The following is an 18975-nucleotide window of genomic DNA, read 5'->3' on the forward strand; positions in this document are numbered from 1 at the left end:
GTACCAGGAACTAGACAGTATCTTTAAATATAGTATGTTTGGCTTCTCACAGCAACTCTGTGAGACAATAAGTAATTGACCCAAGGCCACATGCTATTTCAGAACCAGGTTGGCCTACACCAACTACAATGGTCTTTTCAAGACAATAGGCTTCCACATTAGGTCACAGCAACAAAAACTATTAAAAATTATGATCCCGGTTTGTGAAATGTGGAAACCAAACAAAATAGGTAAAGGAGTAAGTGAAAAGAAGGGCTTCGGATCTAACATATACTCTATACTCAACCCCTTTTCTTCCAAATGTTCTGGCATGCAGAGTTGGCATGTTTGAGCAAATGAGAGATGAGCTGAACTAATGGATAATTGCTACTTTATGGATGGCAATTAGAATTATGCAGATCTCAGCAATTCTTCTCATCTTTGCAACTTAAAATGCAAATAGAATTCAGTCGAGAAATTTTGAAGTGACTGTTACATTGACCTAGTTAGGATGTTATAGAGAATTAATACAACCAACGAATTGTTGAAACTAGTACAGATGGTGGAGATCTTTTAGTACAATTCAGTCTCTACTCTCACAGAGCGGAAACCTGAAACCCAGGAAATGACTCAGTACAGGGAATTTGTTTAAACACAACCAACAAAATAAAGCCAGTCTGAGGTATAGAGGCAGTATATGTAGTGGAGTTTGGCATAAGACAGACCTGGGATGGAACTCCAGATCAGGTACTTATCAGATGTGGACCCAGAAAAATATATTTAACCTAAGGCTTAGTTTTCTCAACTATAAAAGAGGGATAAGGATACCTACTTTGTTAGTTGCATTATATGTTGTATTAAACACTGACATAGCAATAGGCACATGGAGGCACTCAATAAATGATACATATAATATAAATAGGGAACCCTTCTTTACAAGATTGTTAACTGCAATGAGATTTGCTCTGGTAAATTCCTATGGGCTTCTATTAAAAGTGTAAAAACGCAATAATCATATTATCCTAATCAGTGCTTTAGTAGCTAAAAGAAAGGTCTGTTCTGGCAAAAAGACATTCCTGTTTCTTAATGAGAAATATAAGATATTAGTTAGTAAAAGGTGTTATCTGCTCTTTTAACTTCCGTGGGTGCATCAGAAGGAACTCCTGTTGAGTTTCTGCTGAAATAGAGCCCTTTAACAAGAAATACCTTCTTAATTTCCACTTCTCCAGCAAAATCCCAACCTTTCCCTAAATGTAAAGGCTGGAGTTATTATACAATAATACTTTCTCGTTTGGACATAATGTAATAAAATGTCACAATAAATTTCCTGCCCACAGTAAATTTCTACCGAATATGTCAAATACAAAATGAATTTAGTTTCATACCTTTTGTAATTGCTCAAAAATGTGTGACAGCGTCCTTGGGATAACACCTCTGTCACTATAACGCTCTGCCCCACCTGTGATGGTGAATGTCTTACCGCTGCCTGTTTGCCCATAGGCAAAGATGGTACCATTGTAACCTGCCAAGACACTGCAATAAAGAAGTGCACACTTTTAACACCAACATGGCTAACTACATTTGTATTAGGTAGCTCATATTGTAACAGTAACCTTACTGAACACTATTAAAAAAACATTTATAGAAATATTATATTTATATATGTGAATATCTAGCTAGAATTTACATTTTTATCCAAGAATATTAGTACATCAATCCTATAGTTCAAATAGAGTCCAGCCATCTTAAATATTTTATTCACCTTTAGTATACTGGACTTGAATCAAAGAGTAGAGTATGTTAAAAAATAAAAAGTCCAGAGGAAAAACCACCTGTAATTTGGCAAACTGTCGACCTGACAACCGGAACCTCACTTGGTGAATACTCACAACAGTAGTCACTTCCTAGAACACCTGGTACACGCTCTGTTTGCCAGTATGGACCATGTAGTCTAATTCACTACTTAATACTCGGCACCACCTGAAAATCCTGTAGCAATTCCCCTCCTCTCATTTCTTGGAATGACTTTTTGGTAGGAGATGCTGGTCCATATGTGTTCTTCAGCCCTGCAGAACAGTCCTTGATTTGATGATGGTCTCTAGAACCCTGGATCTTCTCAGCCTTTGTAGACCACCACCTGTAGTACTGGCTTTTAACAATGTGCATGACATGATGCAGACTTTCAAAAGTGGGTCTTTTATCTGTGCTACATGGAACAGTAAACTATTGCAGCTTTACTTTCTTGTTACGAGTGGCTCCTTGATCTCTGGATATTTTCATCAAACCAGCTATGATGTCAGCTAATGGTACCCACATTGTGAGTGAACTTTTTGATAGATGGCTCCTCTGAGATTACCCCTCACTGTTTACGTTGGGATTCCTGCTCTACTACCTCTGCTGAGATCCTGTCCACATTTCTCTCTCTGCTTCTATTTCATGCCTGCATGCTATGTGACCTGGTCACCATGATGCCCCCTCAAAACATATAGGTTTTGCCTAGAGCTTATTTGCAAGTGGTCAGTTAAGCCCTCAGTACCTTATATGACTATTAACCTAACAATGATATCTTCAGCAACAAACCAATGCATCTTTTGCTATGTAAGTAGAAGGTGTTATTGGTGCTTACAAACTTAAAGGACTTAATACAGGAAGTGAGCAAAAAATTATTATGACCATGTGGTTCAATTTTCTACTTTTGAGAAAATCATTTTTCTTCATGTGTCTTTAGACAGAGATAATACACTGTTAAAACTCTCAGCTTGTAAGATATTGGAATTATGGTGGTGAATTTAAGTGGGTGATTATACAATCTTTTTCCTCAACAGAATTTGTCACCAATGAAATAGCAATGTCCCATTAGCAATATCATTTGGATATATGGTATTTGTTGGCCATGAATGCTCTAGGTAAATGAGGTCTATAACTTTAAGTATCAAACCTTAAACATTTTATTGATTCTTGATAGAAAACTTTATAAAATATATGAGACATTATCTGTCTTGAAAAGCAAGTAATACAGAACACAAATTAACATTTTCATTTTTACATAAATATAACCTATGAAAAGTGAGTACTGTAGCATGCTATGTTAGTACCCACCGATTGTTATGTCTACTTTTTTATACTTAAATCTTCTTTCTCATTGCCACTTGTCTTGGTACATCTGCCTCTAATATGCGCTTTCCCTACCCCATCTGTTGTGGGTTGGAAAACCAGATGGCACAGCTCCAAAGAACACTGTGTAAAATAATAAGCATATAGGCTCCACTTATACAGACTTCCATGGCTATTTACTTATTACACTGCTACAATTAAAAATTAAGTAAAGGAAGGTAAACAGGCAAAATTTGTCTCCAGTTATTTTCTATAGAGCTCCCATCCCAACTCAATCTTGTGTCCACTCTTCATTAGCCACTAGGCATTTTCAGGTGCTTCTAGTCTCATCTGTCCTAAGGGAAAATACTAATTAAAAATAAAGAAAGAGAAATGGTGGTGTAAAGTCCTATGAAAATCCATTCTTCCACAAGAACAATGACATCAGTGGCAAAAATTGTCAAAATCAACTTTTTCTGAACTCTGGAAATTATCCAAAGGCTCACAATAATCCAAAAAGTGCTTAATCAAGAAATATGGCTGAAACTCAATAGGAACAGTGAGCTTTGCTGCATTTTAACTTAAACATTTGAGCTCCCTTTCCCCAGCTCCAAAGTAGCCTTAAAAAAACAACAGCCTTGAAATCATAGGATCTGTGAAAACCAGCAGCAGAGCAACCACTGGAGGCAGCAATGCAGGTTTGGAGTACCTCAAAAACCAAGGCCCAATCTCTAAAGAACTGTCATTTTCTGACATGCCTGGCAGCTTCTTAGAAAGGCTCTCTGCACAGTGTTTGTCTTTGTTTGCCCTGACTCAGAGCTCACCCTATTATGAGGGTGTTTGTTGAAAATAATCAGTGACAAGTGTTTAACATCACAGCTGCCTGAGGCTGCAATACCAGAGAAGTAAAGAAGATGGTGACCAGAACCTTAAAAGAAAAAAATTTGTGGAATAAGATGTTTATAAGGGGTTTTGAAAAGCTCTGACATATTCCCGGGACTATAGAAGAACACACACATGTGCTGGGCTGTGTGAATGCTCAGAAGAGACTTGAAAAGGTCATTATATTACAACTCTGGCTGGCCTTGAGACTGCACAAGAAAGAAGTTAGAGATAAGGCAGAATTATAAACTCCAAAAGCATTGAATGTGTGCCCCAACACACATGCTGAAGCCCTCATGTGTAGGTGGGGAGACTGATGATTCGAGGCATTTAAGGAAATCTCTGTCCAATCACTAGTGGACCACTAGGCAAATTGAGCATATTTCAGAGACTGCACATGACAGAGACACAGGCTTTATAGAATTAGTCCAGAAAAGTCACTATACAAGTAGCAGCAGCAACAACAATAACACAAATAACAACAAACCCTGGGGAGGGTAGGAATCTGATTTCAAGACATGGCATGTTACAATATTTAAAATGTCCAGTTTTCAACAAAATAATTATTAGACGCACAAAAGAATAAGAAAGTATTGCCCATTCACAGAAAATATTTAATAGAAACAGTCCTTGAGGAAACCCAGATGTTGTTTTACTAGAAAAAGAGTTTAAATTAGCTAATGTAAATATGTTCAGAGAACAAAAGTAAAGCATGTTTAGAGAATTAAAAGGACATATGAAAATGATGTCTCATAAAATGAAGAATACCAATAAAAAGATAAAATTTATTTTAAAAGGTCCAAATGTAGATTCTGGGATTGAAAAGTAAAATAACAAAAATAAAAAATTCACTCCAATAGTAAATTTTCATTGTTAGAAGAAAGAATCAGTGAACTTCAAGATAGGTCAATTGGGATTATCCAGTCTGAGGAACAGAAAGAAAAAAAGAATAAAGAAAAATAAGCAGAGACCTCAGAGATCAATATATGCATAATGGGAGTCCTCAAAGAAAAGGGGAAAGAGTATTTAAAGAAATAATGACCAAAAACTTCCCAAATTTACTGAAAAACCTTCATCTACATATCTAAGAAGCTCAATAAAGCCAGGTAGGATAAACAGAAAGATATCCAAACCAAGACACATCACAATTAAAATGTCTAAAGACAAAGAAAATCTTGAAAGTATCAAGAGAGAACTGACTGATCAAACATAAGGAATCCTCAACAAGAACAGCAGTGGATTTCTCCTCAGGCACCATGAAGGCCAGAAGGTAAAGGGATAACATATTCAAAATGCTAAACAAATAAGTCTGGTTTGGACATTTCTCTTTGCAGAAATTGACAAGCTTCTCCTAAAATTTATATTTGTTTTGTTTTCAGATTGTTCATTGCTACTATGTAGAAATACATTTAATTTTTTTTTTAAATTTTATTTTGTCGATATACATTGTGGCTGATTATTGCTCCCCATCACCAAAACCTCCCTCCATCCTCCCGCCCCCCTCCCCCCAACAATGTCCTTTCTGTTTGCTTGTTGTATCAACTTCAAGTAATTGTGGTTGTTATATCTTCTTCCCCCCCCCCCCCCGGTTTTTTGGTTTTTTTTCTTTCTGTGTGTGTATGTGTGTGTGTGTGTGTGTGTATGTGTGTGAATTTATATATTAATTTTTAGCTCCCACCAATAAGTGAGAACATGTGGTATTTCTCTTTCTGTGCCTGACTTGTTTCACTTAATATAATTCTCTCAAGGTCCATCCATGTTGTTGCAAATGGCAGTATTTCATTCGTTTTTATAGCTGAGTAGTATTCCATTGTGTAGATGTACCACATTTTCCGTATCCACTCATCTGATGATGGACATTTGGGCTGGTTCCAACTCTTGGCTACTGTAAAGAGTGCTGCGATGAACATTGGGGAACAGGTATACCTTCGACTTGATGATTTCCATTCCTCTGGGTATATTCCCAACAGTGGGATAGCTGGGTCGTATGGTAGATCTATCTGCCATTGTTTGAGGAACCTCCATACCATTTTCCATAGAGGCTACACCATTTTGAAGTCCCACCAACAATGTATGAGAGTTCCTTTTTCTCCACAACCTCGCCAGCATTTATTGTTCAGGGTCTTTTGGATTTTAGCCATCCTAACTGGGGTTAGATGGTATCTCAGTGTGGTTTCGATTTGCATTTCCCGGATGCTGAGTGATGTTGAGCATTTTTTCATATGTCTGTTGGCCATTTGTATATCTTCCTTAGAGAAATGCCTACTTAGCTCTTTTGCTCATTTTTTAATTGGGTTGCTTGTTTTCTTCTTGTAAAGTTGTTTGAGTTCCTTATATATTCTGGATATTAATCCTTTGTCAGATGTATATTTTGCAAATATTTTCTCCCACTCTGTTGGTTGTCTTTTAACTCTGTTAATTGTTTCTTTTGCTGTGCAGAAGCTTTTTAGTTTGATATAATCCCATTTGTTTATTTTTCCCTGGGTTGCCCATGCTTTTGGGATCGTGTTCATGAAGTCTGTGTCCAGTCCTATTTCCTGAAGTGTTTCTCCTATGTTTTCTTTAAGAAGTTTTATTGTTTCAGTGTGTATATTTAAATCCTTAATCCATTTTGAGTTGATTTTAGCACACGGTGAGAGGTATGGATCTAGTTTCATTCTCCTGTATATGGGTATCCAGTTATCCCAGCACCATTTGCTGAAGAGGCAGTAAGTCCCTTCCCCAGTGAATAGGCTTGGTGCCTTTGTCAAAGATCAGATGGCAGTAAGTGTGTGGGTTGATTTCTGGATTCTCTATTCTATTCCATTGGTCAGTGTGTCTGTTTTTATGCCAGTACCATACTGTTTTGGTTATTATAGCTTTGTAGTATAGCTTAAAGTCGGGTAGTGTTATGCTTCCAGCTGTATTTTTTGCTCAGCATTGCTTTGGTGATGCGTGGTCTTTTATTGTTCCATATAAATGTCTGGATAGTTTTTCCATTTCTGAGAAAAATGTCTTTGGAATTTTGATGGGGATTGCATTGAATTTGTATATCACTTTGGGTAGTATGGACATTTTCACTATGTTGATTCTTCCAATCCAAGAGCATGGGATATCTTTCCATCTTCTTGTATCCTCTCTAATTTCTCTCAGCAGTGGTTTGTAGTTCTCATTATAGAGATTTTTCACCTCCTTGGTTAACTCAATTCCTAAGTATTTTATTTTTTTGGTGGCTATTGTAAATGGGCAGGCTTTCTTGATTTCGCCTTCTGCATGTTCACTATTGGAGAAAAGAAATACTACTGATTTTTGTGTGTTGATTTTGTATCCTGCTACTGTGCTGAAATCATTTATCAATTCCAACAGTTTTTTTGTAGAGGTTTTAGGCTGTTCGATATATAGGATCATGTCATCTGCAAACAGGGACAGTTTGACTTCATCTTTTCCAATCTGGATGCCCTTTATTTCCTTCTCTTCTCTGATTGCTCTGGCTAGTACTTCCAACACTATGTTGAATAGGAGTGGTGAGAGTGGGCATTCTTGTCTAGTTCCTGTTCTTAAAGGAAAAGCTTTCAGCTTTTCCCCATTCAGGATGATATTGGCAGTGGGTTTGTCATATATGGCTTTAATTATGTTGAGGTACTATCCCTCTATACCTAACTTATAGAGGGTCTTTGTCATGAATGAGTGCTGAACTTTATCAAATGCTTTTTCAGCATCTATAGAGATGATCATATGGTCCTTGTGTTGAGTTTATTAATATGGTGTATCACATTTATTGATTTGTGTATGTTGAACCAACCTTGCATCCCTGGGATGAATCCCACTTGATCGTGATGAATAATTTTTCGTATGTGTTGCTGTATTCTGTTTGCTAGTATTTTAGTGAGGATTTTTGCATCTATATTCATCAAGGATATCGGCCTGTAGTTTTCTTTTTTGGTTATATCTTTACCTGGTTTTGGTATCAGGATGATGTTTGCTTCATAGAATGAGTTTGGGAGATTTGCGTCCGTTTCAATCTTTTGGAATAGTTTGTAAAGAATCGGTGTCAATTCCTTTTTGAATGTTTGGTAAAATTCTGCTGTGAATCCATCTGGTCCTGGGCAAGTGAACAACCTAACACTTCACCTTAAAGAACTAGAAAAACAAGAACAATCCAAACCTAAATTTAGCAGACGGAAAGAAATCATTAAGTTCAGAGCAGAACTGAATGAAATTGAAACCCAAAAAACAATTCAAAAGATCAATGAATCAAAAAGTTGGTTTTTTGAGAAGATAAATAAAATTGACAAACCATTAGCATGGCTAACCAAAAAAAAGAAGAGAGAAGACTCAAATAACAAAAATTAGAAATGAAAAAGGCGATATTACAACTGATTCATCTGAAATACAAGGAATCATTCGAGACTACTATAAACAACTAAATGCCAACAAATTTGAAAATCTGGAGGAAATGGATAAATTTCTGGACACACACAAGCTCCCAAAACTGAACCATGAAGACGTAGAAAATTTGAACAGACCAATAACAATAAAGGAGATTGAAGCTGTTATCAGAAGGCTCCCAACATTTAATTTTTGTATCCTGATCTTGTACCTTGCAAACTTATTAAACTTGTTTATCACTTCCAAAAATTTTATGGGATTTCTTAGGATTTTCTATGAAATCAGGACATCTACAAATAGAGATAGCTTTACTTATTCCTTTTCAATCTGCATGTCTTTTGTTTCATTTTCTTGACTAAATTCACTGGCTAGTTTGCTAGTGACAAATTCTGTTTTAATCTGGGAATGTCATAATTTCTCCTTCATTTTTGGAAGTTAATTTTACCAGATATGGAATTCTCTATTTGCAGAAGACATGATCTTGTACATAAAACATCCTAAGGAGTACACTATAAAAGCATTGGAAGTAATTAACAAGCTCAGCAAGACTTAATATTGTTAAGACAACAGTATTTCCCAACTAATCAGCATTCATTCAATCTCTACCAAAATCTGAGCTGGTTTATTTGCAGAAATTGACAAGACTATCCTAAAATTTATATGGGATTTCGAGGGACCCAAGCAATCATGAAAAAGAACAAAGGAGGAAGATTCAAACATCCCAACTTGAAAATCTACTACAAAGCTAGAGTAATTAAAACAGTGGGATACTGGCATAAGGATAAACATATACATCCAAAGAATAGAACTGAGGATCTAGAAATCAACCCTTACATTTATGATCAGTTGATTTTCAACCAGGGTGCCAAGACCATTAAATGGAAGAAAGAATAGTCTTTCTAACAAATGATGCTTGAACAACTAAATACCCACATGAAAAGAATAAAGCTGAACCCCTAACTCATACCATTACAAAAATTAACTGAAAATAAATCACAGACCTATTGTAAGAGCTAAAACGAAAAAAAGTATTGGAAGAAAACATAGGAGTAAATCTTCGTGTCCTTGGATTAGTCAATGATTTCTTCAATATAACATCAAAAACACAAAGGGCCAAAGAAAAAAATAGATAAACTGGACTTCATAAAAATTAAAAACTTTTGTGTTTCAAAGGACACAATCAAGAAAGTTAAAAGACAATCCACAGAGTGGAAAAAAAAGTCTGCAAATTGTCTACAGCACAAGGGACTTGTCACTATATCCATAACCCATAACATATAAAGAACTCTTACAACTCAATAATAAAAAGAGAAACAACCCATTTTAAAAAGTGGACAAAGGATTTAAATAGCAGTTCCAGTCAAGAAGGCAGAATAGATGGTCCCCAGCATCACTCTCTCCCACAAATCAACAAATTTACAACTATAAAAAAGCAAGAACAGCCAAGCTGGGACCACTAAAGCTCAGGAGAAGAGGAGAGACCTACGGAGTTCATGAAGGCCAGATAAGCCACGATGAGAGAAAGAAAAAACTGCTCAGAGCATTTCGGGTCATGGCTGCTTTAAGGCTGGAGCTGCTGCGCGCACGGAGAAGGAGCTGGCAAAAGCCGCAGCTGTGCCTTTCAGATGGAGTTGCTTGGAGGTGCCAAGGGAGAAGGGGGCCTTGGTGGTCCCCAGGACAGCAAGACCACAAATAGGGTTCCCGTGAAACCACACAGGAACAAGGAGCCACAGCAACTGAAAAAAAAGGAGCCACTCAAAGGCCAGTGAGTCATCACAAGGGAACGGAGCATGGCCTGTCCCATGGGAAGTGTTTGGAGCATGGGCAATGAGGGAGACAGGCCCACCAGGAGAACGCTGGGACACAGCAAGGACAGCCAATCTACCCACCAATTAGCGCAGGACCACTCAGAGGAGACTGGTCAGGAATATAGAATTGCATGGGGTGCAGTTTGATGAAAAGAATCAGGCCCAGGTCAGAGTTTCTACATAATCCAGGCACATCAGGTCTCTGGAGAGCCAGAAGTACCTATAAGGTCAACCATTAAACCCTGAATTGCACAGAAAGCCTTCCCTAGGGAGCAAAGCAGCAATTTAGCTCAACCATACAGCTCAAGTACTGGTCCCCACAGGAAGTTCCCCCATTTTAGAAGTAAGCAAAGGACAAAAAATTAGTTCAGGCCCAAGCACACCAGCAGTACCACAGCCCACCAGGCAACCCAAGGTGTGGAGTCGGGGACTGGACCCCTCACCCACAACCAGGCACACCACCAGCATCTCAGGGCCCACTGGGGGGCCTGAGGCATGAAGCTGTGGACTTAACACCCATTCCTCAACCAGGCACACCACCAGCACTTCGGGGACTGCCTGGGGGCCTGAGGTATGGAGTTGGGGACCAGACACCCATTCCACAACCAGGCACACCACCAGTGCCAAGGAGCATGCCAAAAACATCACCTCCATGTGGGTGGCCCACCACAGCCACCACAATAACCACAGCTGCCACAAAAGTGGCTAGATGCCACAACCACCACGCAGATGGTCCGCCAGTCACTGGAGTGCATTCACACAAGGAGAGTCATCAGCAGAGACCAAAGAAAAGAAGAGGATGTCTCTCTCCACAAAGCCCATCCCAGAGTGACAGAAGAAGCAGCTGCTCTACAATAATATTGGGGGACCTGAACACACCTCTCAGCATTGGACATATCATCTAGGCAACAAATCAACAGAGTAACCATTACTCTTCCAGAGGGAGAGAAGAAATCTAGGGTTATCAGTGATGGGAGGGGGGAGGGAGAGGGGCATAAAGAATAAGTGCAATTTGTAACAATATATATACTAGTAATATTGATTTGATCAACATATATCAACATTGAACCCCCAAAATATGTATAATCAATCATGATTCAATAAATAAATAAATAAATAAATAGCTTACCCCCTCAAAAAAGTATTTAAATAGACATCTTGTAAAAAGATATGCAAATGACCAATAGCAGATGAAATGACGTTCAACATCATTAGTCATCAGGAAAATGCAAATCAAAACCACAAGGTCATATGCTTTTATACTTACTGGTGTGACTAAAATAAAAAAGATAGACAATAAATGTTGGTGAGGATGTGGACAAATTAGAATCCTCATACATTGCTCCTGCAAAGGCAAAATGGAACAGCTGCTTTGAAAAACAGTTTTGCAGTTCCTCAAAATGTAAACATTGTGTTACCACGTGACCCAGCTAGATACTGGTATATACCTAGCAGAATTGAAAATGTGTTTGCACAAAAATTTGTAATGAATGTTCACACATTATTCATAATGGCCAAAAAAGTGGGAACAACCCAAGTGACAATCAACTGATGAGTGGATAAACAAAATGTGTCATATCAATTCCATGGAATATTATTTGGCAATGAAAAGGAATAAACTATTGATACATGATACAATATGATCAAACTTGAATACATTATGTTAAATCAAAAAAGTCAGTCACAAAAGGCCATAAATTATACGACTGGGTTTATATAAAATGTCTAGAATAAGCAAACCTTATAGAGATAGAAGGAAATTAGTGGTTGACAGGGGCTGTAAGGAAGGGGAAATGGGAAGCGACTGCTAATGGATATGGTATGAGACTTCTCTCTGGGTTGGTTAATAAAAATGTTCTAAAATTAAATAATGGTGATTGACAGTTGCATATTTGTACTGAAAACTATTAAACTGTATACTTTAAAGGGTAATGTCTTTGGAATGTGGATTGCATTTTGGCAAAGCTGTTATAGCAATAAAATGGTAAAGAAAAATCTATACTAAGTTGTTAGCAACTAGATGTGTTTACCACCTTTTCAGTAGTAATTTTAAAAGACATAAACAATAGTAATTAATAAAAAGAATAATAATAATAAATGCTAATGATAAATTTCAGCAATGAACAACGGTATTTTTGGTGAGCAATGACATTTTTGGTGAAAATATTTCTGAACTTCCTAAAATCAACAATGCAGGCTACTGCTTAATCCATCTCAGCTAGAGGCAGTCCTGATATGTAAACAAATCAACACTTTATCAGACCAAAGTTTGATGGTCAATGAAATTTCCGTTGTAGAAATACTCTCCTTCCTTTTGCAAAATGCATTTTCCTTGGAAGCTTAAATTATAAATCTATTTCATCATTTCTAATCTTTCAATATTTACATAAATAAAACAGAAATAAAGCTTCCATCCTCTCGGAGATTATAAACTGAAGTATTACTCTACACGTATCACATTTACATACTAGAAAAAATGCAAATCATTTTTAAGTTTAGTTTTTCATTTTTATTACTCTTTGCTTAACTAGACCTCAGCAGCTTGAATTTTTCAGAGGCATTTGAACCAAAACCAACAGCAACCCATAATTCGCACAATTAACACAACTCAGTTTTGCTATATATAAAAATAAGCTTCCCATCTGTTAAGGCAAATGAACATGCAACTTGTAAAATTCCAGCAAGCTTTTGGTCATGAAGCATTCCCTGAGCTGTACAGAAGGGAGGTAAAAGAGTGGGGAGCTCTACCCTTCTGGAGAATCTGAGAGCAGTAGACTTTGAGAGGTAAATTTTTCTTCCTAACAAGCTTTTTCAATCCTTCCTCTTTTAGTAATAGGCCTCCCATCCCCTTCTACAAGTTCAGCAGGAGCAGGCAGATGTGTGGGACACATAACTTAGGCCTGGCCAATCATACTATCTCATTCCATCATGGTTCCCCCAGACCCTGCCCCATCTGTAACAGCTACTGTTCCAAGAGGTTGATGACATGCATCACTCAAGCAGGGCAAGTAAGAGTCTCTCCCACATGCATTTTGAGAAGAAATAAAGCTCTCTCTATTTGGTGGGGTCCCTGAACCATGGCAACCAGAGACCATATCCTCTGCCTTTTTGCACAAGAAAGCAGGGCCAAGCCAAGGTCAGATGGATGGAGAAGGGATACTGGCTATGTCAGGTACCCAGTTCATGCAGTGAAGGCCCTGATTTTTATAGCACTCCCTTCAATTATTTGAGCTAACACAGTTATATGAGCCAAGAAATCTCTTTTGGAATTCTGTTATATGCAACCAAAATAGTCATAACTACTAAAGCAAAGTTTCTAGTGTGATATGAAAGACATCTCTTGTCCCTTGATTTACACCAGGGGTCTTAAGCTGGCAGTGAGTCTTGCCTACAGGAATGTTTAAATTTATCTAAATTTGAATGCCTTTATGTGGGACATGGGTTCTCCAGTTTATCATAGTCTCCAACACTCCCTAATGTCTTAGACTCAGCTGCTTTCCAAATGTATGTTACCTGCCTAGACTTGAAGGCAGATTTGCATCACTGCACAATCACAGAGTGCCTATCATAGTGTAGTCCATGTGGATGTCAGTGCTCCCCCAGAGCTGTGCAGTGCTTAGCCAGTCATGTAGACTACTGTGAATTGTGCCCCCTGGAGGTGTGCAACATGGAGGTCCTACTTAAAGGCATTAAACTTAGTTCCCTGGTTTAGACATTATCCCTTCTAAAAGCATGTTTTGGCAAAATCATTCTAATGATACATTGACCTGGTTGTAAATCCTGATAGAGATGTAAAGTAGGTTACGTGGCTATCCTCACCCAACCTAAATCAAATCATTAGGTATTTTTTTTTTTGAAAGGATTATCCGAGGCAAGAATAACCAGATTAGGAAGAATTAACCTACACATCCAAAATATGTTTTCGTGAAAAAATGAAACTGCAAATGTGAATTAAGTGGTAATTTATATACCTGGAATCATCATTTGAAGCCTTTTGTAAGTGCCTGTGGGCATACTGGTTATTGGACAAGGGTCACAAACAATACACCCAAAGGCCACATACAGCCAGTAAATCATTTTGTTTGGCCAGGACTTTTAATTTTTTTAAATTAAATCTGAACGTTCTTAGCCCCCAAGACCTGTGCTCCCCAATTTAAGCACAGATCCCATCACTCCCGATTGCCCTTACTGGTTTATTTCACATTAATTGCCTGCCCTCTTTGGAATGTTGAGTTTTACAACCCTTGGTATAAAGTGACTCAGAAAAATGCTAAGAGAGTAATACTCTGATTTTTTTTTAAATGACAAAAAACTAAATTAAATATAAGCATCTTCCAGGCTTTAAAGGTATATAAGCAATCCCTTCATACCATCAACCACCCAAGGAGCAGACTGGGTATCTCTCCCATCATTGCTCACATTTCGTAAGTTTTAAAATGCGATAGAAAAACAAGAATGTTGGGTGCTTTCTTCCAAAACAGTTACTTTGGCACAGTCAGGGGACTCTTACTCTTGGATGTCTCACAAAAACAGGATCAGCGGTCACCTGTCTTGAATGATTTGTAAATTCTCCTCATTGGATAAAGGGGCTAAAAAAGGGGACTAAGATTCTTTTCAGCTCTATGTTTCTTAGGGCTTTGTTCACAGTCTTGTCCCAACTACCTCAAACCAAACTTTCCAAGAGGCAAATACATGACAGGGTACATAATCCAGTCTCTCTTGAAAGGATCTTCAAGATCTTAAGCACACTAAACGGCTTCACATCCATAAGTTCACAGACCAAATCCAGGCTAAAGTGCTCTCTAAATAAGGCTGTTTATTATTTCCCAAGTTCCTGAAGAAACTGTTTTGTGTTAGTATTAATAATAAGCAGCTTAACTCTGGAGACAGAAATGCATGAAACTTCAGTAAAAGAAAATGACCCTTTTCTGAATACAATCCAGTTCTGAAATATGTTTCAGTTTGAAGTCCAGCATATAGTAGTAAAAGGTGAAGGCTACATTTTTATCTTATTTATATTATGAAAAATGCATTTATTGTAGCATTTCTGACGGATATTTTTTTTCCACGACCCTTGAGAATAAACACTTAGATTCATTAAATACATAATTATTTTCAGAGGAGCATCTAAGGAGGCAACTAAAATGAAACAACAAAGCCTTATACTACAATGTGAGAAAATCCACTGTCTATAGAAATTTGGGGAGGGGAGGCAGACTCTTGTGTAAAATCTGAACCTGTTACTTTGGGTTTCTTTTGTAGGGATACAAAAGAAAATAGAAAATACTTTTCTCTAAAATTGTAATCCGGAGTTCTCTTCCAGTAAATCAATCAACAACATTTCTTAAGCACCCGCCATATTATATGAGAAGCCTGGTACTGTGTGCTCTGTGAATTTGAGGTGTTTGCAACAGATTAAAAATGCCCTCCCCTACCCCTTGCAATACCTTGAGAGGCTGAATACAATCTGACCTTTGTGAAACTTCAAAAGTGACACTGTACACAGACTGGACCACATGGAGCTCTAGTTTATATTTCAGTAACATGCTCTTTTCTCTGTACTTCCTGTCTCAAGATTACTTGCTAAATAAGACCTTCTAACGTGATTTCAATTTTGTGTGAAATGGAAGACATTTTGCACATTCTAGGGTGTATTCTCCAGTCTTACAGTAATCAAAATTTATATATCTAAATTTTCCTGCAGCACTTCAAATTCAGTTCAATCAAAATTGAACTCATTATTTTCTCTCTTATACATATTCCTCCTCCTTCATTCTCTAGGTAATCTCTTCTGAGACTTCTCTCTATATTACCCATTTTACAGATGAGAAAACTCCGCCTGAGAGAAGTTAACTACATCAAGGTCACGCACTGCAAGTGATAAGGCTAAAATCAAATTCTACCTGATTCCAAATATAGTATTCTTTCTATTACTTAATTAACTTATGAAACAAACTTACCATCTTTTTTAAACCTAAAAAATCAAGTGTGTTCATTAGAACCAGACCCAGTTAAATAGCCATCCCAAAGTTGCTCTTTCTCGAAGTTCATAGGAAAAAAAATAACATAAAAGTCTCAGAGGTTAAGTTTTCTGGCTTCATTTTTTTAAATATGAGGACTAATCAGAATAAACAGATTAAGATCAATAGAATAGAGGAAGTTATACAGGATTAAATCACATATTCCAATAATTTTCATTTGTTCTCATCTTAGAACAACACCTTTGGTGCTGATACGGCATGTAATGAGCATCTTATACATATGAACATAATGCAGATTTACAACACTTTCATCTGGAGTTCCTTCATTTCCATTAATTATACAGTAAAATCCTCCAAAGTACTGTTTTATAACACTTACCATTAACTACCATGGTTAAAGGTAGGCCAGAAAATTAACCACAAAAACCAATCTGTATCTCCCATTCAGAGCGAAGCAATGGATGTACCTTTATCATCAAAATGTTAATAATAGGATTAACAACATAGATAACAGAAAAGAATGATTTATCTTCTTAGGGTTTTCCTCCTGAAGGCAGATATCAAAGGGAAAAAATATTAGTAACTTAGGGGACAGCCTCTAGGAAAGTCAGGAGATTTAGAGCAGAGGACAAAAGAATGCAGACATTTTCCTCAGTTTCTTTTGATGCCTGACATCTAAAAACTCTTTTCAATTCCCTATCTGGGACCCAAGGATCACAAAAGGGTTGCAACTGGTAATGGGTGGCTAAATATATTCTACATGAAAGGGAAGGTCAGCTGCTGGAAGCCTCCTAAAATCTAAAGGAAAGAGAAGGGGCAGAAGTGCTCTCCACTTCTCCCAACTTCACAGTTAGCTGACTGTTAAAAAGCAACAACAGAGGGCTTTGTGAGGCTGCAAAAAAACAAATTCCATAGAACGCCAGGGTGAGGTGGTTTCATAGATTTCTCTGGGCAGAAAGCTGGGAATGGGGTCTTCTGAATGCACAGGAAACGAAAAAGGAACACACCAGAAAGCAGTTGCCCCGGTTTTTTCAAACACTAGGAATCGGTTCATTGGTGTGGCCCATTATTACGACCCTGTTGTTTTCAGGGCAGCATTCCAGGACTTGTGGGAACACATGTAATGATAGTAAAAAGCTATTCTTTACAGAGATGACAAGAGGAAAGAGCCTGATAGTAATGAGATATTAATAGCATTACATGTGCTCGAGGTGAACAGGTGGAGAAACCAGTCAATCACATTTACTGAGATCTACAATAAGGAGAACAGGACAGGAGGGTGGCAGGAGACAAATTGTTATTTCAAAGAGAAAATAGAGGTCATCACGCAGCAAATTCCTCAGCTCCTCTCTCCACTCCCAACCTCCACTCCCACATGCAGAAATTTATCTCCATTAGTCTCATGTATTCCTCCTCCCCTCTGGTCCTAGAGATTGGCCCTCCTCCTATCCAAAGCAAACCTCTTCCAGCTGAGTTTTAGATTATATTCTCTCCTACCTCCCAGGGACCTTTCTCCATCAGTTAACTCCTCTCCTATATTTTCTACTTCTCCCTTTCTGCTAACTGCTTCCTTCTTAGAAAACAAGCAGGCTCAAGTTTCTCCCATCATTGAAAATATTTTCGTTTTTGACTATACGAGTAATTCATAAATGCATGAATACATACTTGTTAAAAAAATTTAATTATATGTAAAGTTAAATCCCCCTTGAAAATAATTCCCCTCCCTGTCCTCAAAACTTCACCATAGTTAGTTACTGTTATCCATTTTACATGCATACTTCTACACTCTTTTACATACAGCATTGTTTCATATCTTTTTCCATTTGTAAATAATCAGTTTAATGTTCTATGAATTGTTGGGCAATTTGTTTCGGTCACTCAAAAATATGTCTTCTCAGTCAGTAGATCCATCTCATTCTCCTATAATCTGTTTGTACAGTATTTCACAGTATAAATGTACAGTTTATTTAACTAGTCATCTATTGATAAAAATTGAATTATTTCCAATTTGTTGCCATTGCAAAAAATGCTGGAAGGGACAACATTCTTACTATGTCTCTGTAGTACAAGTAGACTTCAAAAAGTTCATGAACAAATAGAATTAAAAGGTAAAAATAAAAAATATAAACTTTATTTCTCAGCATAAGCTCCATCAAGTTCAAAACACTTTTGTAGGCGATGATGCCAGCTTTAAGTTTATCCCTAAAGAACTGAGGGTCTTGGCAATTTAACTATGTTAATGCAGTCTCTTTTACATTATTAACTAAAGAAAATGGGTGCCCTTTAAAGATGTTTTAAGGTTAGGATACAAAAAGAAGTTAGAAGAAATCAAATCAGAACTATAAGCTGGATGCCTAATGATTTCCCATTGAAACTCTCACAAAATTGACCTTGCCTGATGAAGGAATGAACGGGAACATTGTCATGGTGGAGAAGGACTCTCTGCTAAAGTTTTCCCAGGTATTTTTTTTGCTAAAGTTTTGACCAACTTTCTCAGAACACTCGCAAAAGAAGCATACGTTATTGTTTTTTGGCCTTCCAGAATGTCAACTAGCAAAATACCTTGAAATATCCCCCAAAACTATTGCCATGACCTTTGCTCTCTGGTCCACTTCCACCTCTTGGTAGCCATGGCTTTGGTTATGCTTGGTCTTCAAGATCCTACTGGTAAACCCATGTTTCATCTCCTTTTACAAGCCTTTGAAGGAATGCTTCAGGATCTTGATCCACCTGTTTAAAATTTTCATTGAAAGCTCTGCTCTGGTCTGCAGCAGATCTGGGCACAATAGTTTTGGCACCTATAGAGTGGAAAGTTAGATTGACTATAATTTTTCAGTCAGAATTGTGTAGGTGGAACCAATTGA

At 37.5% G+C, this 18975-nt stretch overlaps 1 protein-coding gene across 4 annotated transcripts in view; it reads right to left on the bottom strand.

The window, feature by feature from the left end:
- The window catches only part of LOC134378048 (kinesin-like protein KIF6), a 336082-nt gene that overhangs the window by 306373 nt on the left and 10734 nt on the right, over positions 1 to 18975 (bottom strand). For 3 of the 4 annotated variants that reach the window (XM_063096970.1, XM_063096968.1, XM_063096969.1), the window contains exon 2: positions 1365 to 1512. The exons of the other annotated variant lie outside the window; for it this stretch is intronic. In XM_063096970.1, coding sequence (XP_062953040.1) covers positions 1365 to 1512 — 148 coding nt within the window. The remainder of the gene's footprint in view (positions 1 to 1364; positions 1513 to 18975) is intronic. 4 annotated transcript variants of the gene reach the window in all.

The sequence above is a fragment of the Cynocephalus volans genome, chromosome 5, assembly GCF_027409185.1.
Source record: "Cynocephalus volans isolate mCynVol1 chromosome 5, mCynVol1.pri, whole genome shotgun sequence".
NCBI lineage: Eukaryota > Metazoa > Chordata > Mammalia > Dermoptera > Cynocephalidae > Cynocephalus > Cynocephalus volans.